Source organism: Myzus persicae, unplaced genomic scaffold, assembly GCF_001856785.1.
Source record: "Myzus persicae strain clone G006 unplaced genomic scaffold, MPER_G0061.0, whole genome shotgun sequence".
Taxonomy (NCBI): Eukaryota; Metazoa; Arthropoda; class Insecta; order Hemiptera; family Aphididae; genus Myzus; species Myzus persicae.
In genome coordinates, this window is record NW_019100581.1 from 1,167,471 (window position 1) to 1,193,664 (window position 26,194).

Below are 26,194 nucleotides of genomic sequence, written 5' to 3' on the forward strand. Positions count from 1 at the left end.
TATTTTTAAATGTATAGTATTATGACTGTCGCACACGCATGTATATGTCATTAATCATCAAAGGCTGTAACCCACTATTTAAGTCCATAAGCACTCAATGCATAAACAGATAGTTTGAAATTTATGGTAAATTTTGGATTTAATAAATAATAATGGTTTTGATTTAGGATTAATAGAAACCTGCTCAGATAACGTTATCAAATGAAATAAACTCTAAAGTCGATAAAATATAATATTGTACAGTATACATGTTTAAAAATAAAAATAAAACTGCTGTACGGTGTACACCGAAGAATAGATAATATTACGATAAATATGATATATATATATATATATATATAAAGCATTCGAGAGTTAATCATTCTATTCAGTATTTCAGTCACAGTTTCTCTGCTTTATTTATTGTCCGAATAAGCGTTCTCGCTCTTACTATTGTACCATTATTAACTCTTTACCATCTTGCCTCATGCACCATCTCGTGCTCTTGTATACCATGATGATTTGCCATCATCAAAGCAATTCTCCTTTCTACGTCTTGGACCTTTTAGTGCCTTACATAAGGGTACTACTACTGCATCCCGAATGCTGGTCTCCGGAGTCCACAGTCCCTGAGTATTTCATCAGATGCATTAAGTGCATCCATCTCCGCATGTAGTCCTATTATTAATGCGATAATAAAATAGACAGGTAGTAATAGTTTACAGGAATTGTTACGCTTCGGAATGTTGCTAATTAATTTACAACTAATTTTCATATGTCTCATCCACATCGAGGAATGATAATAGGGAGTTCCGAGATGGAGTGCACTTTGAAAATCAATGATTAACTTAACCATAACGGTCAACGTCATTCCGGTCGGTACAACATAATGTACGAGTGATTTTAATGCATAATTGAGATATAAATATTATGTATAATATTGTACACATGTCACACACGATGCACCCGAAAACATATCATCCGCAGTCTACATTTTATTACCTTTATAAGTTTTCGGGTGTAATATAAAACGAGGATAAAAAAAAACCACACCTCAATACATTCACTGGCGTGTATGTATACGTATATACCTACATAAAAGTGACTAAGGGACTGAGCTATTGGTAGGGGAGGGTAAACCTTCGTTACACAAACATGAACATTTTATACCGATGTTATATATACATGTACTGATATGAAGTTTTCCGGGCGCGCGTTCGGACAGACGGCCGGCAACCCAGGTCAACAAGTGTCAAAGTTGGTTTCTATTTTGGTTTTTTTTTTATTTTTCCATTTAATTTCTTTGTTGGTGTTTGGTGTGGCGGCGACTACCCGTCGCACAGTTTTTATTATTAATAAAATATCGTCTGTGAAAGGGACGAGGGCGCGTCGAGAAAGCCGTGAGAAAACACATGCGTCGCCGCCGCCAGATCGTATGACGTATAGACGTATAGAGTTATTAGTTGCAGTCGTATTATAAATTAAAAATATTATGATATTATTTCAGCCGCCGCTGGACGTGGAAAAAAACCCCGTCCGCCGTCCGGGTCGATTTCGACGCGAAAATCGGATCGACCAAAATATTACCCATTAAAAGGCCGTTAATGTGATATCGTGTAAAACGCTGCTGGAAGACTAGCAACATTTTTTTAAGCGTTGAAATAATAATAATAATATTATATCCCTGCGATAGAACAACACTGTACGGCGGCGGCGGCGGCGGCAGACTCGTAGCGGTGGTGGTGCCGGCGGCGGCAACGGCGTCGATGGAAAGGGCGTGGCGGCGCGGTGCGGCGGCCGCACGTTAGTCAAAAGTGGTTCGCGATGCGCGTGCGTGCCGGGTTAGCGTCACTCTTGACCAACGCGATACCCGGCTGCACCGACCCGTGCTCCGGCCGCCGCCGCCGCTTGTCATTCGTGCATTCGAAGTCGCGTCCTTTTCCTGCCGGTACGTGTTTACTTCATTTCTGTTGTACTTCGTTCGTATTTTTTTTTTTTTTACATAATATTTTAACCACCCGACGTCCGTTTGCGGACAGCACACCGAGTAACGAGAGACGCGCGTTTCAATAACTTTTCTTCGTATTTTCCGCATTAATGCACTACATCGCTGTTGCGCGCGGTTCTCTGGATACGCACGTCTTTTAGCTCTCGTGTGTGCTTGTGTGTGTGTGTGTGTGTGTGTGTGTGTGTGAGAGATTGCTTGTCTGTATGCGTGTGTCTGTCTGTGTGAGAGTGTGTGTGTGTGTAGAAACGCCTTTGAACGGTACGATTGAACAATTATTCACAATTTTCTAATCTCGTCGTTTGTTTTCTGTGTAGAGTTTTTAACTGTCGTTGCCGCTGCGCATAGAGAGCAGCGCGTGTACACCGCCCGGCCAACCCCCTCGTAGCAGACCGTAGCGCCGCACCAACCAGTCGACGACCATCGCACCAAACGACACGAGAACCGGAAAAATGACTACGGCGACTACGGAAGAGACCAAGAATGTCCCGCAGGACGTCAAGGAACCGGCAAAGGACGGCGCTGACACCGTAGCCGAGACCAACAACAAGCAGGCGGAGAACAACGACAAGAAACCGGCGGTGGCGGAGAAGGACGACAAGGCAGCGACGCCCGCCGCCCCGGCCGAACCACCTCAGCCAAAGTTCTCCGTGAAGAAGCAGAACTTCGATAAGGACGTCGTGTACCTGTACCAGTTCTCGCGCACGCCCGTCATCCCGTCCATGTCGCCGTACTGTCTCAAGGTGGAGACATGGCTCAGGCTGGCTGGACTCAAATACGAGGCAAGTACCCACCCGCCACACTATACCTACCTATAAACAACATGCACAAGCTCTATTCTGTACCGCTTAGGTACTGTACTACTCACATTCCTTGGTACCCCCTTGCGCACGCCCCTGAGAGGGTAGGACCCTGAGTGGTTAGACACTATTTATCTCTTGTTCGCATTAAGCCCTTGTCTTTGGCGAGTCCAATGGAGTAACTTTTTCACCTGGAAATTAATGACGGTTAGCAATCGACTGATCGTCGAGCCATTTCATTTGTTAACTCTACTTAAATATCATTTCATTTTAAATGATTTGAATGCACGTATACTTGGTAACCGATAATTTGTTTGTACATTTTTTCTAAACTATCGCACAGAAGTTAATTTTACCCATTGTTAAAAAAGTTGTCTAAATGGTTAAGATTTAATTTTTTATATTCAATTGATTGCCTATTTAATTGTAGTAGGTACATATTCAATAATTGATATTCATATTTTTATGATAAGTCTTTTAAAATAATCTCATTGATAGGTATTGTGCCGAAACCATGAATGTTTAACACAGTAATTTAAGTATAACTTATGTTTAAGGAATTTTTCTCTATTGAAGCAAATATAGGTGACTTATAATACAGAATAAGGTAGATAAATATTACAATAATATATTTGTTTACTTATGATATTATAACTGTACAGTTATTTACTGAACAATATTTAATTATCTGGGTACCAAGAGCAGTCATATCCTGTGTATAGAATCAAATATTATTGATAATTGGTTCTTTAACTTGATAAATAGTTTATTTTTATAAAATTTATTTATTTATGATAAATTCATTTGTTTTCAATTATTTTTGTATGAGTTTCAATTTTATTGAGGTACCTACCTAAAAGAAACTCAAATTTTCATCAGAAATTAAAATTAAACACTATTGTTTACTTAGATATTTATGCAAACTATCTAGTTTTTTGGTAGAACTAATTAAACATGAACTAGATAAAGAGCAAAAAAGTTTTTAATTAGTAGGAGATTGAACTATCACCTTTTGATAATAAAAAATAATGATAAAGTGGAACAGTCGTATTTGACACGTTAAACGAATCTAATAATCTAGTTGAAAAGTATGATAGAACAAATTGATTTTATAAAGTAATACATCAAGTTATTAATTATTAATGGGTATGCATATCAAGCATAACTTAATATTGTCTTATATTTGCATGAATAATTATCTTATACCAAATGTTTGTATCGAACGAACCAAAAATTACCACCATCTAAATTGAATGCTTTGAAAACTTTACTTATTATTGCATTAATATTACACATATTTTACTTAACTTCTTCAACTGACGGTATCTTGACTTTAAGATTCAACTTCATCAAAAATATAATACATTTAAAATATGTTGTAAAATGTTGTAGCATTGATTTCAGAATTTGATGAATTTATTATTTCTATCTGTATAGTTTCAATTAAGTTATTTGTTCAAAACAATTAAAAATAGATTAGGTACCTATATATATTTTAATTACACATTCCCATAAAGTTTGGTTATTTTAAATGGACTATAATTTGCTTTTAATGGTTTTTCTTTTATAGTATCAATGTCTAATGAAAACTATTGGACATTTTTTATTAATTTATATTTAAAATGTAAAATGTATTTAATACTGGCCAGTGCCCACTAAAGATAACTAAGATCGTTAAAAAATATTTTCGATTATACCAACTTATTTTACTATTCTTAATTATTAGAAAACTTCCTGCTCCCATATTGTTTTTTATAACATAAATAAATATATAATACCTACGACAATATAATATTATTTAATCAACGTGAGACATTCATGCTCGTAGATCGTTAAACTGTTCATCTTAATACAAAAATGCATGGGAACTACTACTCTCAACATGTGCACATGGTTGCACATGTTTTTGTCCAAGTTAAAACAATTTGACATGTGCGTGATGTGTTTTATTCTTAATATTTTTAACATTGTTCTTGAAAATAATCATTTTCTTTTTTTGTATCCTGAATTGAAAATGGTGTGTAACAATTAACAATCTAATATAGATCTATTAACTTGTTATTGTTTATTCCTGTTGATAAAACTTATAGCTTGAATACATATTTAAAATTCATTGTCAAGAAAAAAAAATTTTTCAATTTGTTTTTGACCTTTCGGCTTTCATTACACGATTATGAATGTAAGTGAATCATAAATCAACTAGTGACTGCTATTCAGTCAATGATCGCCGTTACCATATAATATTTATATTTTATACGTATACCGAACTTATCTTAGGCATTCACAGGCGGCCATAATATTGTCAAAGATTTATTATTAGCGTTATTTTGTATTTATGTTGAGAAGGACATTACCAAGAACTTTTTCACTGCTTTTCTGTACGAGTTTTATCTTTTACGATAGTTGAAATTCCTAACGCCCAATAAAAACCACCGCCTGCTATAATTGTTCGATATTGGTTTGTGATAAAACTTGTAATGGCTGGGAATAAATACGGATGGCCTGCTAAGTAATTAAAATGTATTATAAATAATTTCCCTGCCCAAATTGGAGTTGTTCAATTGGTAATCCAATACTATTCACGATAAAATAATAATTATTTTTATTATATACTGGGTAGTGGATTTTCGTCAACAAGTTCATAATGTGTAATACATTTGTTCATTCAAACTTCCCGCATTGGTGTCGACAGAAAATATATATGTTTTATTATGAAAACTGACATCATGAGGTTTCCTATTTTAAAAAGAATAAAATAAGTCTGGTGTACAAATGTTTATAAATTTATATTTACCATGTATTACACGCTTTCACTGTAAGTGCTGGAAACGTTGTAACAAGTAGAAATCCGGTGAAATCACTACAGCGTGTTACTACAATACTCATTTTCCTTGGAGAATCCCAGTAGAAGGAACGGGAAATCAAATTTTATTACTACAAAAAATCTATTGCGGCCAATAAACGTCGTCGTCATCGCGATAATTAACTGTGAAATGTTCCATTTGTGTTCGATAATAATTTATTTTTTCTTTGCTTTGACGTAGCCCGTTTGTAGACCAGTGTTTATTGTTTAAATAAAATCCCCCATAAGCGTAATATTTAATATACATATTATTATTCTATTTAATAATATTATATATAGAATTTGTATGCCGCATTCCTTATCGCTGTAAACAACCAACTACAACAACTTACTACGCGATACTATATACATTATACAAAAATACTAAAACACATGTACCACACCTTTTCAATTTCAACGGACAATAGTGGTACATCTTTGTATACGAAAAGAAAAATATTATATTATCGAAACTATTTTTTTTTTATTCCAAATCTTCTGAACGCATATAAAATGTAATAAAAACATGTATGTTATATATTATACAGGCCACAGGGTATCTGGAAAACATCCCGAACGCGTACGGTGTCTTTTTTTCACTCTTCCGCGTTTAGACGTTTTTTATTCGGTATAATGTTGTGTCCGCCGCCGTAGTAACACAATCATAATATATTGTTGTGTAGTTACATAGCTGTAAAACCTAGACGCACGTGTCATAATAATGACGATATAATACCCCCCCCCCCTTCTCTTGTGAATGACGATATTATTCCTAGCGTATATCATCATAATAATATGTGGACGTGTGCTGTGCAGCGCTCGGTGCACCACAATAGTGCATTGTGTGCATAATAATTGTGTTGTCTTTGACCACCGGATATTATGTGCGGTGTTTCGCGGATATTTGGCGCGTTATTGAAACGTATTGGTCTTACCACTGGCTATTGCTGTGTGCCGTGTCATTGTTGTTATTTAATATCATTAACAAATACGATTATGCATGCAGCTCTGCGAACGTCAGGTTTTTCAATTTTTACTAAGGTGGCTGCGAAATCACCTAACCTAACCTATCGCATATATTCGCATTCCTCCGCCTCGCTCGTCCTGATAGCGCGAAACCTGTTGGCGACGGTGGAAACTGGCACGGACTCGCGGTGTACGAGACTTCTATTTCCGCGCCACTACCGCCGCCGCACGCCGTAGTAGACCTTTCAGACGTTGTGCATTGGATCATGATAAAATTGTTTAAAATATTATTATATTCTCGTGGCGTAGCGTTCGCGCGTTCCTTCGGTGTATCATAGTAATTACAATGTACACACTTTCATATATTATTATCATGGCACGCATAATATTCTAATATTGCACTGTAATATTCGTTGTGATAAAAATCATTCATCTTCCGCACTCGGAACAACAGCAATGCGATTTGTTTGTTCCGTCATCTCGTGTGCGGGTTTGAGTTTTCGCTATTTTGCGTTGTATCGGTTTTTTTTTTTGTGTACAGATTGTATTTTGTGGATAACATGTAATACTGTAATGGTAAATATATCCGTTCGAGTTGTAGATCACATTATAATGATGTCGCTGTTGTGTTATTTTATACGTTACGGCCTTGCGGGAGTCTCAAGTCTGTGCGTTTAAATCGACGCATCAGCCCTAGAAAGTTGATGTTTTTAAAACTACGCGTTTCACAATCGTTTTTCGTTAAACGTAATTATTATCATAATGCTCGCTCTTATGATTTGTACTGTACACGCGGCAAGTATATCAATTCCAGCTCACTTTGCGTACATCCTTATTAAGACGGCCACACTCTTTAGCCGCTACCGACAAAAATTAATGGTATTCTTCGTCGCTGTGTGTCGATTATTACAATGGTAATATCATGTACACGATTTTTGATATAACATTATGGTCGTTTATTGTGTGCTTGGGAGGACGACTTATGACAGAAAGAGAAGGCCCGCCGACAATAATCCCCGCTTCGTTATCGTGGACTTCTGCTGCACCTCACCGTCCCTCTTTTGCCGCCCTTCGATTTAACGCTGTACCGTTCCTTATTCATTGATCAATTAAACATGGCATTTCTTGTTGTTAGCGCTGCTCTTTTTAACAACGACATTCCTCGCTATTGTAGAAACTCGGATCGTCGTCGTCCTGAGTTTTTTCGGCTTTTGTCATACAAAAATATTTGGTAGTGTTGGTCGGCGGGTGTCCCGCGAGCCATGGCGGAGAAGTAAAAGAATTTAACTTCTCGCAGGATGGTATCATCGAACCGTTGTAAAATTTGTCGGCTATCGAATAGTGATTACTGATTACAATTATTATTTATTTCCATTCGAATAACTATGGTCCCACGACGATTTATTCTGGCATGTCGATTCGAGTTGATGTGTATTTAACATTCTTGTTCGTTACTTCTGGGAAGCGCACACGTTTATATTATTAATTATAGTGTCTTGTATAGATCTCGATCGTCGGAAGCACGATACAGATGGTCTTGTGTGTAGTACGAACTATAATAGGCCGGCAGAGGGGGACTTTTTATGCGGGCGACTATAATATAATAATATTATATGATGATGAATACGCGTGGCGCGTGGTATGCAGCGCGCATTCCATTGAATGACTTTTTTACTGGTCGTGCGAGTCACACGAAACTTTGACCTTTATATTAAATATTAATATACATTTTCCGCCATACAAAGTAGTATAATAAAATAATGACGCACGAAGCGCTCCGTGTAAATTACTAATAATTGGGATCCGATTATCGTTCAATCGAGTGCTTAACTTATCGCCGAATAACAGTGGTTACAGTTGTAGCTACTTAACTACTCGACCATACGACATTTGATATTTAAAAATAATTTTCGTTCAGTGTGTGGGTGGTGGTTGTTTCGATGAAACAATTACAGAAAAGAGTAAAAAGATTGGGATAGGATATCGAGGCGAGCAAGTTAGGCAAGACCGGCATGGGCTGTGTTTTTTGTTGTGTACGGTGGTACTACACTGCTACGGTTTTAAGTGCTTGGTGGTGGAAACACCTCCCCTCCCTCTGTAATCTGGCTTAGAAATGAGGTTGGGCGTGTATTTGCAGTTTTTCAACCCTATCGAAATCCGAGTGAAAAGAAAGAGTAACTATTTTGCGTTGGGTTTATTTTTATAAATGTGTTTCTAGCCGAGTTTTTGCTGCACGAAGGGGTAGTGTATGCGCGCTAATGGTGAAGAGATCAATAACACAGTTGTCGCCGTCTGAACCATAAACTCCTCCTCGACCTCACCCCACACCGTTAGCCGCCGTCGCCATGACGACCGCCTGTGGTATTTCTCTGCTCGGGAGTTCAATAAACCCGGTGGTGGTGGTATGTAAGGGATTTTCTCGTATTGCTGCAGCCGCCGACCATAGTACTTGGGCGTCGCACGCGGACTCGTTTATTTATGCAACAGGGTGTACTTTATTCTCGAAATAAAATTATGTCTCCATAGCTCGTCACTTTCGTTAAGCTCTTTTGGTCTTCATGACGTTTTAAAAAAAAAAATTTAACCTCGATTTTACTTGTTAATTGAAATAGTGGAACCAATATTAATACTGCTACTCGCTGTACTGGAAACCGGTACCGTTTTTACGACCGGAAGGGGGTTCGAGGTTATTGACTTTATAGTTCTTCTCCCCGAGTAAACTTTCATATTGTATTTTTAAATATTTAAAAATAGTATTATTTGAATAATATTGCGCACAGAGTACGTCTATATTTTTTATAGTAAAGTATCGAATTTACAAAAAAAAAAACCTTAGTAATAAGCTGCCGAAAGCGAACGACTCATCATTATTTCGAATAACGTATTGCCATCCAATGTGTGACATACCACGCTACCTCTACCAGTTGTATTTGTTTATACGTTACGTCCTTGGTTTTTTAATTTCAATTTTCTGTATATTATCTTTCTGTAGCTTGTCCATCGTTTCTTCTTGAATTAAAAATCTAGAAAATTCGTTTATTTTCCAATGATGGTTGCTCATGGGACTAGACTTCTCGATGGATACAACCGGAAATACCTCTTTCGGCTACATTAATCATAAACATGGTTTCTCTAACTAAAACAAAAGAATTAGATCAGCATTTAACTGGTTTGATAACGGTCTAAACCCCAAAGACTAGTTTGTTTTTGTAAAATGTATGTTAACAAAACATAAATAACATAAATTAATAATTTATTTTATTTTATGTTTAGAATGTCGACCATAAAATGAAGCACCGTTCCAAAAAAGGACAATTACCGTTTATTGAATTGAATGGCGAAGAAATTGCTGATAGTACTCTAATTATTAAAGAGCTTAGTCAAAAATTTGGCAAAGATATTGATGCAGCATTGAGCCAAGATCAACGTAACATATCACATGCTATGGTATCGATGATTGAGAATAAACTTGTTTGGTATGTTGCTATTTCTAAATTTTTGGAAATTATTACTTATAAATTTACTTACATTTAATTGTTTTAGGGTGATAACATGGTGGAAGACAAAAACTCCAGAAAATGTTATCAAAGGATACAAAGTGAATTTGCAACATGCACTTGGTACATGGGTTCCAAATGGAGTTCTTAATTTCTTGTTCAAGCACAGTTATAGCCGAAAGGTGAGTGTGCTAAAAAGATACATATGCAATATATTATTATTTGATTCAATTGTTTTTTGTTCATAGGGATTAAAAAAAGTTAAAGCTCAAGGAATTGGAGTTCATAAGCCCGAAGAGATTTTGGAATTTGGACAAAATGATCTTAAAGTTTTATCCGATGTTTTAGGCGACAAATTGTATTTCTTTGGAAATGAACCCTCAACTGTAATTTTTTTTTTTGATATTATAATAATTCTTAAATAAAAAGTGCCATTTTTTGATTTCTATATAAATAAATGTACTCTCATTTCAGCTGGATGTAGTGGCTTTTGCAAACTTGGCACAATTGTTCTTTTTAGACAAAGATGTTGAATGTCCATTACGAGACTATTTAGTGGACAATTTTGGAAATTTAGTGGAACACACTAACCGCATCAAGGAACGGTGTTTCCCTGACTGGGAAGACATGTGTAAGAATCTAGACTTGAACAGCCATTTGCCAAAACCACCGCCAGTTGAAGAAAAGCCTAAGGAAGATGGAGACAAAAAAGCTGCAGAAAACAAAAATACTGAAAAAGAAGCTAAGGAACCATCTGACGAAAAAGTGAGTATTTCGATTCCTAGATTTGTCTGTGTAGTACTTAAATTGATGAGTATTAAATACACTTGTAATGATTGTATTGATTGTAATGTCTAATCAAAAATATATATTATAGGGTGATGGAAAAAAGGAAGGAGAGAAAGAACCAGAAGACAAATGAGCGGTATTTGCACTGGTTACAATGAAGCAGACTCATCACCATCATTTTAAATTAAGCGATTTCACCAACACTTTCGACCCATCATTATACTACTGACTTAAAATGAAAAAAAATCATACATGATGTATTTATAAGTTATGTAAATGTTATATGAAAACATATAATCAATACCCACAAATCCATTTTTTTTTTTATGAACTGATTTTTTGTGCTCGTCAACAAGAAATTTTAAATACTTGTGTTGTCGAGCTAATATGTTTCATAAAATTGACTCCAATAATTTAATTAATAATAAAAAAAATACTTTAAAAATCTAAAAAAAAAAATTTACAATTTATTACTGGGAGACAAATCTGAAGCTCAGGTATAACCTAACGCATAACTCTTAAGTATAATAATTATAATTAATTATCCATTTTATTTATGTGTTAAGACTTATTTGTTTGTTTGGGCCTACGCTTTAATTTAAATGGGGACCAGACAAATAGGACCTCGATACAATTCCGCTTAGCTATACATATTATATAACATTTTATTATTATTTTTTTAATTAATGAAAACGTTGAAAATCCATTATTTCCTATTTCGGTGACAATATCCTCTCTGTATGATGTAAATTTTTCTACCATTTATATAATTTTATACATATTATTATATATATTTTATGTTTTTAAGTGTATAAATTAATTTATTATTTAAGTGAAAAAAAAAACGAACAAAAACGAAATTCAACTGTTAACCACCTATTTTGTATTTGTTTGATAACAATTACGTACTTTCTTCCTCTCCCCCTTTTGGCTTTTCGACAAGTATCGAAACGCTAACCTAACTAGTAATAATATCTAATTCTCATAGCATATTCATGTTCTCAAAATAAACTATTCACTTATAATTATATATATATGTTAGTGTATCTGTATATATACACATATATATATATAATAACTATATTATTAATATTGAATTTTTTTTATATTTATTTTATACTTTTACTACTATCATTCAAGTGTAATGGGAAGAATCTCGTTTGTATGATTTTTTTTTTTATATATAATTTTATTAAGCCTTTAAGAATAAAACAAACTGCAAAATATTTATTGTCTTTTCTATTAATCCCTGAGGTGAGAAAGACTATATATCGACCATAAACTCCTTGGGCATTCTCAATGAAATATTCTTGGTGGTCTGATTTCTTTTCCGTTCACTAATCCTCTCATCAAGTCACCCTTTCCAATTCATTTATTTTCACTATATTAAATTAAAAAATGATTAATGTTAAAATTCCTGATAATTTTAATCTAAATAAAAATTAAATTTTTTGTGTGCCACAGGTATTTATTTTGTGTTATAATGGAAGGAGTGTCAAAATCAAACTTTTATTGGTGTGAGAACATATTTTTTAGTATTGTGGTCGCAGCAGTAATTGTCTCAGTAAAATGGCTTTTATTCCATAATTCGACCATATTATAAAAAATACATCCTGCCAAAATGTTCAGTTGCTACCCACAATTGTATGTTATTAATACTACGTTCGTAATAATGTCCTAACTAATAATTGATTTTAAAGTGTAACTAAACAAAATAACAATAGATACATGCAATTTTCACTGAATGTTTGTACCTATAATCAATAATTTCTATGCACTAAAAATTTTCGAAATATTGTGATTCTATTTGATTTATTAATTGGCATAAGAAAAATTCAACTTTTATAGGTTTTTTTGGTAACTACAATTGTTACACAACATTTCACTTGATCGTAAAACAAGAAAATGTAATACAATGTTCCTCATAAGTTAGTGGAAATTGACAAAAAGAAATCAACTATAATTATTTATGAGTGTCTAAAGTTCACGTTTTGAAAATATTACAAAAATTGGCAAATGATTTCTAGTTTGAAAATCATAATTATGTAATGTGTAAATCTAAAATTTCAAATTTGTATACAAGATTTTGTTTAAATTTTCCTACTTTTAACAAACCAAAAAGTTTACCAGAAAGTCAAATTAGTTTTAAAGTTATAAACGTTGGGTACTTTTGTTGTTCAAAAAATATAAGCTAGGTATACTTGAAATTTTCAACAAAAGTTTATTTTGTAATTGTCTATACATGATACATTTTTCAAAATATTTTGACTAGTTTAAAGTTATTTATAGATAATAGATATTTTCAATTTTCATTTTATTATTCAATAAATTTCAATATTTTATTTGTTGGTTCAAAAACCTTTGTCGAGTAACGAAGCCTTCACTTACGATACGTGAGAGGAGAAGAGATTTGCCAAGAATTATTATTTGCTAAACATTTGGTAACTCACATTAAATAGGAGTCTAGAATACCCACGTATATAAAATTGAAATTATATTATGTTGGCTAGTAAGAAACCGTTCGTTCAACACCATGCTGGCTAAAAAGGAGAATATATTGTTTGGATATACTGCGTAAATGTTTAACAGAATATAATTAGTTTGTTTATTTATATCGTAGTATTAAGATCGTGATTTTTTTTTAAATACTTTTTACTTTTTTAATTTTAGTTTTATTGTCAATAGTGTGTAACTTTAAAGTAATGTAATAAATTAATTAAATTATCTTTCCTCTACTTAAAATAATCAACATAGTCCTTACTATATGTGGATCCAGGTCGTATGCTATAATTTCTTCTCTCTCCCATCTCGCTGGTTATGATTAGAAAATGCATGAGTGAGGACATTTTTATTTTTTACTTTTATTTTTTACGCATTACGAGTAGTTCTCATTAGAACGAAATAAAATATGTACAAAAAAAAAATGAAAAAATATAAAAAAAATGAAAAAAATATAAAAAAAAAAATAAAAAAAAATATAAAATAAGTACAAAAAAAAATGAAAAAATATAAAATATATACAAAAAAAAATGAAAAAAATATAAAAAAAATATAAAAAAAAAAATGATAAAAATATAAAAAAAATATAAAAAAAAAAATGAAAAAAAGAAGTATATATAAAATAATTTGAGTAATGCATTAATGACCTAAATTATTTCATAGACGCAAATTAATGAAAATAGTTGGTGACGAGGGTAGTGTTATAAATTATAATTAAATGTACTAAAAATGTGCTGATTTAATATAATACGGATATAATACTCAACTTACCAATACTTAAGTATTTTTTCTTGACTATAAAAAAATCATAAGAGCGCGGATTTATATGCAATCGCTTATTTATTCAGGTTGATCGTATATGCAGTGGCGTAACCTGGAGATGTTTCGGGGGTGTTTTATCTCCCCCTTTGACATATTTTGTATCGGTAATTGGGCCACATTTTATCTATACCGGCTTCGTACAAAATGTTTGTTTACCTTTTACTTACCGGGGATTGGAGCACAAAATAAATCTATATTTTTTAAGTGCACCCCGAGATGGGGTCATCAATGTATAATACAAAAATATACAAATATACAACTTTATGGACTAATTATTATTATTTCTTCTGATACACAATAAAACAAATTTTTCTTTTAAAATAATGCCATACGCAGATTTCACAGATTTAATTTCATACAATTAGTGAAATGATTAATAATATTTTTTTCTAAAACATAAAAATTCAGTATTTACTGATGCGCAGTTCGCAATTTCGGAAATAACAATGTTGGATCCTCTTACCGAAGTATCTTCGATCGCTTTTCTTTTTGTGGTAGTCCCGATAACTTGACCCACAATTTGTTCTGTCTCCTCATGACCTCATAGCGTCATACGTTTGATTCATCTGTTAAATAAAAAAATAGTGACAACTATACAACAAAAATTATCGATTTTGTACGTATCTGCTTGTAAATTAGTGCAAATTGTATTTATTCGTGCTGTAGGTGTTTTCTTGGCACATAGCCACCGAGTTTTCCAGCGTTGACTCTCGTGCGAACAAGAAGAACATTTATAATTAATAATTGTTTTACACTCTCCGACGTTATAAATTCTATTGTACTCTTATATACTACCGGACCATATATATATAATAACAATACTAAGTTTTCAATCAACTAAACTATAGTGATGTTCTGTATAATCTTTGTAAATTACGCTTTTAGCTATTTTTTATCCATTTCATTTGATGGCAGCCTCTGCTGATTCTGTATCATTTCATCACCCTTTGATAAGGCACTCTTTAAGTAAAGTTTCGTGTGCACATGCGATGTAGGTATCGTGGTAATTTACACATGGCGTATTAATTTAATAGTGGCTCGATTACCGGAAATAGAAAAATAGAAAATCGTCGAACATAGTGGCCCGATCACCTGGTCTATACCTGTTATAAATGTACAGCTTTAGTGGCAGTATTCCTATTTGAAAAAGGCCCGACATTTTTTCTCTACAATAAATGTATTACATTTATAGGTATTCGAAAACTGTAAAAAACTTGGTATAATTTATAAGCTTATCTCCCCCCCTCCAACACTAATCGTATGATATGATATACGCTATGAGCACAGAATTTGTTTCATGATATAGCGATTTAAACTTTGACAGTTTTATGTTACCTACATATTATGCATATTTAGACATTTACACTTTTTCTATTTTACTATTTTAATTGCATATTTCATCTTTAAGTGTATGTTTCAAAGTTTTTTTTTATTTCTTAGATATTTTTGAAACGATCACTATATAATAATTAATAATAAGAAAAAAAAAATATTATGATTTTGTAGTTTTGATTTATATAAAAATAAATTAATAGGTATTATACCTATAATTATAATAATAGTATAATACTCGTAGGTACAAACAGTTTTCCAGAATATATTTTTTTCATTCGTTTTTTTCTTATAGATTAAAACTACCAAAAAAAGACAAATCATTTAGGTACCTAAAAGCAAATTAAGTAAATTCTTTTTAGAAAAATTTTGATATTTGTGATTCCTGTTTTTTTCTTTTAGATTAAAACCACTTTGCTACCGGCTACATTCTACAAAACACACAGATATTTTAAATAAAAGTATTTTTAGTAGAGATCCATAATTTTAAATGTATTATTTTTGATTAAATATTCAGAAAATTTAAGTCTTTTTAAAGATTTACATTTACATTTGTAAATGTAATACAAGGTTCCTTGTAGGTTGTTGTTAATGGAAATTAAAATAAAAGATTAAATCCACAATAATTTGTTATGAGCGTTGAAACTTAGAATTTTGATAAAATTTGTAAAAATCACGAAAATTAGCAAGTTATATTCAGTTAGAAATTCATAAAAAAATTTCTATTTATAACTGAGATTTAAAAATTTAATACAAGATTCCTTATAAGTTTGTCTACCTTTATCAAAAAACAAATTAAATTAAATTTTAATGAGCGTTTGAAATTGAAATTTTTACGACGTGGGATATTCACTCGATTTCTCTTGCAGCGATTTTCTTATTTTGTTGTCATTCAAAAAAGAATTATATTAGACACTTGACCAAATGTTTATTTCAAAAATTCATATACTTATCAAATTTTCAAAATATTTTGACGCGTTATAAGCCGTTTGATATTTTTCATTTTCATTTGTTTTTCCATAAATGTTAATACCATTTTATTGGTTGAGTCAAAAAGCATGAACATTTAATACAAGACTCTTGATAACTTGTTGCAATAGCAGTTGACAAATCTTAAAAATACATAGGCATGAATTTTTTTATAACCATTTAAAGTTTCAAATGTTGATAATATTTATCAAATTGAAAATTGAAAAATATTTTGTAGTGAAAAATGTATACAATTTTCAATTTTTATAGTTAAGGATTGAAAGTTTAAAACAAGGTTCCACTTACACAGTTTTTTCCTTAACTAAGAAATCTAAAAAAAATATGAATACAGTTATTTTTTACAGACATTTTAAGTTCAAATTTGGACAAAATTGCATATTAACACAAAGGATAACGTTTATCATTTTGTTGCGATTCGGTCCCAAAACAGCCCAATTGTACATAGGTATATTTAATATGTTTCCAGCATCACTGATAATTTAAGAATATTATTAATTCAACTTACCAGATTCCATATTAATAATGAGTAAAAACAATATAAAATATCCTACACCGACATACCGTCTCCGCTCAGAATCGTTTTTCTTATATAATGATTTGATACAATTGAATACGATTCATTACAGCGACCTTTTAGACACCTAATGTACAGTAGAGCGATATCCACTTACCGGCCGCTTTCTTTTTTTGAAGTGAAACTCTTTTAGACTCAGTTGATGAAAATGGATTTATGGGCCGTTGCGACCAAAATGCGTTACGGGTATGGCTTACAGGGTCCAAACAGATCGGATTAGTGAATCTTGTTTTGGCAATAGTGTTATTATTGAAATTATATTTAAATATTAATGAAATAATTTGACTTTTATTGATTTTCATTGTATATTATTGTTCAATATTTTTACTTAAAATTTTTTGTCCGTGAGGTGAAGGGGGAATTGTTCAGTTCGGGTAGTGACGTCCAATGAATCGTGGGGGGGGGGGCACAGAGGGAAACGTCCTAGATTCGTCTTGCCCTACTACCCCAATCAACCTTGCGTACGAATAATCCAGTAATGAAAAAGCGCCCTCTATGTCATTACGCTTTCCATACACTCATTGATTAGTATATAGTAATACTAACAATTAGTATATGTAAGGCGTATTGGCCAAATCCGGAAGTCTGTTTGGACCCTATAAGGCAGGGATGGGCAACTCAAAGTTTCTAGATGACCAATTTTTAGGAAATTAAAATCTAGCTGGCCAGAACTTATAGAAAGCAAAAAAAAAAATTGGGTCATTTAAAATATACATTTTAATTAGCATTTAATTTTTTGTTTATAACGTAATTGGAAAATGTATCTCGGGCCAGATAAAAAAGGCTCGCCAACCGCCAGTTGCCCACCCCTGCTGTAAGGTATTAATGGTAATAAATGATAATCAATTTGTTTTATAACCTTATCTCTGTAAAAAAATTAATTAATCGATTTCATTTAAAAAATGTTATCGTTTTACTTTTACGAACTTAATATTTGATAGTGATGAACCTTCTTTCCACACCCTATGCAAAGAAGTTTCACTTCAACACGTCCGATTTTTCATGTATATTTGAACATTTTAGTGTGTTTGTTCATGCAAATTTCAGATTTTTTAGAGCACATTTGGTTGTTTTTTAATGCATACAAATCCGCGCTCCAAAACTCACAGTGCACATATTTGGTACGGCGACCGGCCGCTTACTTACAACAATAATTATATCAAAGTTTAGTTTTTAAATATTTAACTTAATTGGCCTGATAGTTAGCAACTCATTTTAGTGTACCGTAGCAGGGGCGGCTCCGAGGCAGCCCCCAATCCCTTATTTCTAAAAAATTGTACAGTGTAATAATAATAAAATTACAAAATGAAAATGTATCATAATATCGAAAGTCTTCTGAAAGTTAGACTTCCCCCCCCCCAACCTATCTGGAGCCTCCCCTCTACCCCGTAGATGGCATATCATAAGACCTCTGATGCACACGAATATGTAAGGACTTGTGCAAATGAAGTGTCAATTTAATTTATTTAAAATTATGTACTCGAATGGTTTACATATTTATTGTACCTGATGTTGGTTTATTGTTACTGTTACATTTTTCACCAATGTCCTTATTAGTAGTAAGGGTTATCAATACCGACCGATTTTAAGGAGTTCAATATAGGCAAATATTCCAAGTGTATGCGAGCGGGTCGTGCAAGTGTGTGCATAGTAAGTGATCGTCGACCTAAAAAAGAAATCTACTGATAACAAAGAGAGAGGGTGAGAGGGTGAGAGGGAGACTGGAGAGTTAGAGAGAGGGGTCCAGGGGCTACATTTTTTTAATTTTTGGAAAAATATAGCTTACAACTTAGGTACCATATTTTATACTCCCGCATTAAGAGAGTGTGAAAAGACAACATTTTTAGACAAAAATAGCATACACTTGTCGGGTACTCAAATCCCGTTAAAAAATTTCACGGGTATTGACTATCTCTTTCTAACAGCTTGTTGGCAACATAATATGGTAGGGTTTGGGTAGAGCAGTGCCCGCAGTCCATGTATATTGTATATACAGTCGACTCGCGATATAACGAATTTCAAGGGACCAAGAAAAAAATTCGTTATATCGAAAGTTCGTTACATCGAAATTCGTTATATCAAGAGAATATACCAATTGAATTCGTTATGACGAGATTTAAAGAGATTGTACATATTTATTTAAAAATTTTGTTATTCGTATACATATGTATAAAATATATGAGTCATAAAAGTATGTATTTATTCGACATAAGTCTTATCTTAATTGCGATACTGTACTTGAGTGTCCTATCGCATGATAATCATCAGAAAAACTTCGTAATCTATTATGTGGTAATACCAACATACTTATTTTTATATATCTTTCATAGAGTTATACACTAGATACATGTACATTATCTTAATTAAAATTAAAAATTCATAATAAAAAGCTCCAAATTTATAAAAATTCGTTACATCTCCAGAGTTTTGATCAAAAACGCTTCGCTACATCGAGGGGACCAAAATACATTACATTTGTTTGTTATACCGCGATATTTTCAAGGGACCGGTAGTTTTATTCGTTATATCGAGATTTTCGTTGTATCGAATTTCGTTAAATCGCGAGTTGACTGTGTACAAAATAAATAGTGGAGCGCTCCTCTAGCCCAGACAATTTGCACACTAATTATATGAATGTGAATTTTAGCTGTAACCTGGTTTCGTATTTCCGACAATATAATATAGCATGAGCACTTATTCGACAAATTTAAGAGAATAAGTTTATCCACGTCACGGACGAGAGTCGACTTTCGATATTTTGTTTTCAACGTCCGATAATTTACTTATACCTCTAAAACGTGTGATGTTTGAATTGTTGAATAATTTAGCATTATTAAAATATCGAAAATTGATTTTTATATAGTCATCACAGATCAATATTTCTCTTCACGCGTTAACTCTGAAACCGCTCAATAAAAACCATATTATTGGAAGTACAAAAATTAATTTTCATAGCATTTTTTCCATTATACCGATACCCCTTTAATCAACTCTTGTTTCTATGGAAAATGTTTTAAACGTGAAGTTCCCAACCACGAACCCCCGTGTAACTCGCAACTTTATGGATCATATTGGCAGAACAATGTAACGGTTAAATAAACCGTTTAAAATAAAAACTCACCAGCGAGTGGGCGTTATAATGATTTAAATAATAGGTATTGTAAAGTCTTACAATATTTTCTATTGATTTAAAACGAAATCCACGAGTTCACCATACCATTTCGATAACCCGAGATGCAATCATTGAATTCAGTAATTAATGTTCGATCCGATGGACAGAGTATTGCTGATCTTACCTTCGTTACATTGTTGTATTTCTAATATTATGGCAATCACAATGAACAAAAAACACAAATAAGTACATACAAAGTAGACAGGAAGGGAAAATAAATATAAAATATAGCCACATAGGTACAAAGAATACAATATAATATAATATATGATTAATGATAATTGTTTCATATACTTTGCTATATTATTTAAAAATTGTCCTCTTTGAATTTCTTTAATTGAGAAGCTCTCCCATTTGTTGTGTAGTTTGTCTAGCAAAGTATTTTTTTGTCATTAAATGAATCATTCAAATTTTGTTGCACTCATAGCAGCGATTTTGAAATCCATAATTACATGCTCACTGTCAAATATCATGAATGACCGAGGTTCAGCCCCCATTGTAGTTTTCCACTCTTCGGAGATATTGAAATCAGAATTTATTGGTTCTCTAGGTAAATATCCATAGCGGTAATTTCGAATATTTCGTTTTAACAGCTGTTCCCTCTGTACACATAATCGTACAATCATACAATTACATTGCAGTCACTTGTGGTTTCCCATCGATCGTCGATAAAATAAAATAAAAAATAATCGTTGATATTTTATTGTTTTTTTTTTTTTCATTCAAGTTTGGGAAACCTTGACTATCAGTATTCCGAGTTTATGAAGACCGTACCAGTTTTCTGTCTATCCCAATTTTTATAATTCATATTTACCATCCCTCCACTTATTTTGTATACGACTGTTTAAGCAATAACTATAAAGTATGGGAACTATATAAATTATGAAAGGCATCCCTCCACTTCGACCCCTGGGTCCTGAGTATAATTAATATCGTACAATCTCGAATCTCATACTTACATTAAAAACAAAAACTTGTCCGCCATATCGATGAAAAAGTTCTCAACTTGGTGGTGAAATCGTGGACAAAACTGACACTTTATTTGCACCGTGGACTATGCCTTAACGGGGAAACCACGATAAAAAAAACGCGCCACGTGCAATACCTCATGCTTTTCAACGGACTTCGATATTCCTGCAATGTCGTCGTTTTTGAGCAAAGGTGGTGAGGAAATTTGCACACAACTACCTGTTTGAATGTTTGGTAAATTAAGATTTAAGGCGGAAACGCGTTTGCGCACATATTAAAATATTTTTAAAATTTACGATAACCCGTTTGCGCACAAACTAGTGAACAATGAAAAATAGATTGTAGGTATAGTTTTTGGTGTACAGGGTGCTTTAAGCTACCGCCCATACTCGATCGATTATGACCGTATAGTCTTAAAGCATAACGTGGTTTCCTATCAGTTTTTATCTATCAAAAACGGCATTAACGCTCGCCAAGTATACGAGTCATGAGTATTAAATTGTAAGGAGCTCACTGAAAAGAAAGGCGGAAAATGATCTGTATACCTACCCGTCCAAACAAATTAATACGTCAAGAGCTAAAAAACACCGATGTTGCTGATAATATAGAACATGGTGACAATTTGAAGGAAAATGTTGTTTGAGTTTAATAATTTTACATCAGTAATGAGTAATTCAAACCAATTCAAAAATTGTGAGGTGCGTAGATAATGTACACCCTATACAAGGATATATTTCTTTGAAAAAGGTTTCTATTGTTCGTAAATTGTACGCAAATGAGTTACGTTTTTGTGCGCAAGGTAAATCCGGGACCCAACTAGTACACTACACTACCTGCGATTAGCCCCTAGTATTCGGGACCCAACTCGGATGCGCCGCGCAAATGAGTTGTAAAAAAGGTAAATGTGCGCAAATTAGTTGTAGCCTAAATTAATTACGATGTATAATGTTATTTGCTATACGTTCACTCAAATGTCTTGTTCTTGCGACCGCGATGCACTATTTAAGCACTGACAATAAGGCAACGGGCGCATCCCGAATGTATATAGTTGGGTGCCTCCCGAAGACAAAGTCAATAATTTTTCACACGAAACGCGCCTCCCGGCGTTCCGTAAATTTTATCGTAAACGAAAAGAAAAAAACTATAGTTGGCAGTTGAGCCTCCTCACAATGGGCGGGTAATACATACACATTTTTGGCTAAAAAATATCAAGCAACGTTGTGACAAATAATTTTTTCATTAATTTATCGTAATATAAATATTTTTTTATCGACTAATATAATAAAGGTACTACCACCTGTTTTGTATTGACTTATTGTTTTATTATTTTAGTAATTTTTTGCATATAATATGTCGTACAAATACCCATCATGACTGACGTTCTTTTTCTTCTGAACTATGTATCTTTAACTATCACTACTTATAATGGCTCAACAAAAAACAATTCATAAATTATAAATCATTCCTAGAGTTTACTGCAGGAGCCTGCATCTGTAATAGTGTGATGGGTAACCGGCCGTGGTCAAGCCCAGGCGACGCTCAATGTGGAAACGGGCGAAGCGGTTCTTCTTCCGGAGCTTCTTTTGTTGAGCTCGAATGCTTCAAGTGAGGTATAAATAAAAAAAAAAAAAACACATATTTGTTTACTAACTTACAATACTTTAACATTTTTAACAGAAACACGGAATAGGTATAGCCGTATAGGTTACTTCGTTACAGGGCCGTAGCAAGAACAAGTAGCACTCCTGGTAGAAAAGCAAATTTGCACCCCCTACCTCATACATTTTTTTCATCTACCATGCTCATTATTAAAAAAAAAAACACTGTTGATTGTAGCACAAGTATATTATATTTATTTTATTGGTTGAGACCGAGTTGCGGACGAGATTATAACAGGTAAAAAAAAAAAATCCGAGTTGCGGTCGGGATCAAAACAGGTAAAATATCAAAATAAGTAAAAATCCTAGTTGCGGTAAAAAAATATGATTAATAATTATTGTTTTAAATATTGACAAAGTTACATATTATTATGCTAAATAAAAAAATTAAACGATCAAAATACGTTACGTCAAAATACAAATTTATAGTTAGTTGTGTTAGTTACTCATATTTGTATGATGCACATTTCACAATTTTTATTAGTGCAACTCCAAGACATTTCTCCTGTCTTAAGAAGACGGTACTCTCTAAATTTAAAATTATTTAATACAAGCAAAATTTTCCCTTTTTCACTATACATTACAGATAGTTGTGGAATTTTAACGTGTTGATACAAAAACGTCTTGCAATAGACTAAACGATATAACGTTGACTTACGATAACATTGTGGATAAAGCTGGTGCCTCGTATCATAATAATTGGTGTTAATAATATTATAATATTAATAATATTGAAGCTAAAATTAACGTCTAAAATTAAGACCGCAATTCGTCTATTGCGACCGCAACTCGGACAATACCATTTTACTATATAAATAATTTTCTATTATTATAAAAATTGCTCCATTATGTGTTATAATAACAGATTAAAACAAAAATGATATTTGGTCAAGTAAACTTTTTTCAATTAACAAAATTTCCATACCTATTATTTTTGACGATTTTGGTTCATCGTAGATTTTAAATAGTTTTTTATGATCTTCAGCTTACTGAAGCTTCTTTCAGATGTAGCTGCGGTGACTGGAATAGCGTGGTTTCCCAATATTATGCGATTGCGCGACGAGAAACTTATTGCGATAATGCTAAAAATAAAGATTTTTTTTTGTTAATTATCAACTATCATATTTGAATTGAGATTGCCACTCGATGAACTTGCCCCTTTCGTATAATTGCGCCCCTGGCAAATGCCCTCTTGGCTCTTGCCAGCGCCTAGCTACGGCCCTGCCTCGTTATAGCCATTATTATAATAATATAATATCGTTGAAACGTATTGACGACAAGGCGTCTTACCGACAGACTACAATTTTACGACAGTAATGACATGTTATGCGTAGTTTAGGACGTTTAAGTACACAATATCCAAGCTAACTACGAACGAAAATAAAAACGTACTTACAATCAAAATGATACCTATCGTAGTCTCCGTAATGACTTCCAGCAGTTATTAGTCTATTATCGAATACTAGTATTCGATTTGAAGTGGAGGTGCATTATGGACATAAATTATCTTATTAGCAACACTGCAACCTCCGACGTCTTTATCGATTTCGGGAAAATAAAATATTAGTATCAAACTACATTATTTTGTATTGATACTTCCCATTATTTCTTATCTTTTTATCATTAACTCGCCATTTCCTCGAATACTGATATAAATCAATAACTATAAAACTCATTTCTTTATAAATTATTAGTTAATTAAATCTAGATGCACTAATGTGTTTTGGGGAAAAAACTACCTATTGACAGTATACCATCTTGGCCTTGTTCTCGTAGCCAAAGTCTTGCTAGACCGCAACACTAAGACCAATGTTCATCACTACAAATGAGCATTTTTAATTTTCGCTATAATCTTATATACCCAAAACTTGCTCAAAACTAAAATATTATAAATAATATTTGTAAGACTTATAAGAATAAAAATACTTTAAAAAACAACGAAAAACTAAAGAATCAAAATATAGACATTTTAAGTCAAAAATTGTACCTATAATAAATATCAAATGATAAGTACCTAATTCATATTTTGTGTAACTTTCAGGTTTTACAGGCTACAGTAAGCTACAATTAATGTATTTTTCTACAAATTAAGCTGTATCGAAATAACAAAAAGAAATTATTATTTTATTAGAAAATTAAATGCAAAAATATATTAACATATACTTTTCGAAATTACATTTCTTGAATAATTGATGTGGCTAAGCTCCCAATTTGGGTTTGGGTTTAGATTTACAGGTTCATGAGACGCCTCTCCGAAGATCACCAGTTCAGGCGTTCAGCGATCCACCAGGCCCTGACGACTTAAGGTGGTCGCTTAATATCAACAGAATACTGGTCGGACGAATACGCTAACAAGTCATAGCTTATGGTTACTTAACAAGGGTAAATAAGTAAGAGCATATAATGAAAAAATAAAAGCTTTTATTGATCATATTTGAAAAGTACCCATTCGCTCCCTAAATTCTGGTGTAGGTGTATACAATTATAAAATACTTAGTGTAGAATAGAAAATGCCTTAATATTATAAATTTATAACCTACTTTTGTTATTGATTACATTTGATTTTTGAAAAAAAATTGTATCGATGAAGAGGATGTCTTTTGACCATGGCTTATGTTGAAGTTTGATTTCCAGACTCAAGCTAATCGATCTTGCAACTACTAACTCCTAGTTAAACTCTAGAACACTTCCCACCATGAAGATCACACACAAACACACACACACACACTGCAGCGGGAGCGGTAAAATAAGTCTGGACACAATTTACCGCCACCGCTCCAGTGTGTGGACTTTAATAACGATAAAATGTAATATATCATATAAATAACAATTAATAATATTAATTTTACTCATATTTAAGAAAAAGCTAAATTGTTATTTATAACAGTAATTATTTTATACATTTTTCATGGTTTTCGAACACATCAAAAACTATTTAATATCAAGCTATTATGACAGTTCTAAAAAAATACATTAAAATAGAAACATGTCACGTTTGTAGTAAATGTATGTACTCCTTGGTAAGTTAATGTAGGTTAGGTAATAAAGCATAAGATTGTTTAAGGAAATCAACGATTCTCAGTTTTGACTGTCATATTTTTAGTTAAACAACCGTTTGAATATTTGAGACAAGGTATAATGTAAACACAGGTTTTTCAAACGATTGATACTCAATAAATGAAATATAAAAAAGGCAATGACTCACAAATTACTTGTTATTCATCAGCCACTCAATTCCATGAACAATTGAAAAACACTAGTTAAATATGGTTATAAACTTATAAACAAAGGCAATGAAAA

At 32.7% G+C, this 26,194-nt stretch overlaps 1 protein-coding gene and 2 long non-coding RNA genes across 4 annotated transcripts; 1 reads left to right on the forward strand and 2 right to left on the reverse strand.

Moving 5' to 3' along the window:
• Positions 1-1,828: 1,828 nt before the first annotated feature.
• LOC111034357 (failed axon connections) lies at positions 1,829-11,832 on the forward strand. Its single transcript, XM_022315539.1, has 7 exons — positions 1,829-1,958; positions 2,302-2,766; positions 9,866-10,068; positions 10,136-10,271; positions 10,338-10,475; positions 10,564-10,854; positions 10,967-11,832. Exons 2-7 carry the CDS (start codon positions 2,437-2,439, stop codon positions 11,009-11,011), a joined length of 1,143 nt encoding a protein of 380 aa, XP_022171231.1. The 5' UTR covers positions 1,829-1,958; positions 2,302-2,436; the 3' UTR covers positions 11,012-11,832.
• LOC111034365 lies at positions 5,370-9,858 on the reverse strand. Its single transcript, XR_002604520.1, has 2 exons — positions 5,579-9,858; positions 5,370-5,520 (listed from the first exon to the last, which is right to left on the reverse strand). It is a non-coding gene; the product is annotated as an uncharacterized LOC111034365 (long non-coding RNA).
• Positions 11,833-19,243: 7,411 nt separating the features above from the next.
• On the reverse strand, positions 19,244-24,810 carry LOC111034861. 2 transcript variants are annotated; one of them, XR_002604592.1, is made up of 2 exons: positions 24,291-24,810; positions 19,244-24,191 (listed from the first exon to the last, which is right to left on the reverse strand). It is a non-coding gene; the product is annotated as an uncharacterized LOC111034861 (long non-coding RNA). The 2 variants fall into 2 exon arrangements; XR_002604591.1 differs by having other exon boundaries at positions 19,244-23,976; positions 24,291-24,788.
• Positions 24,811-26,194: the final 1,384 nt, after the last annotated feature.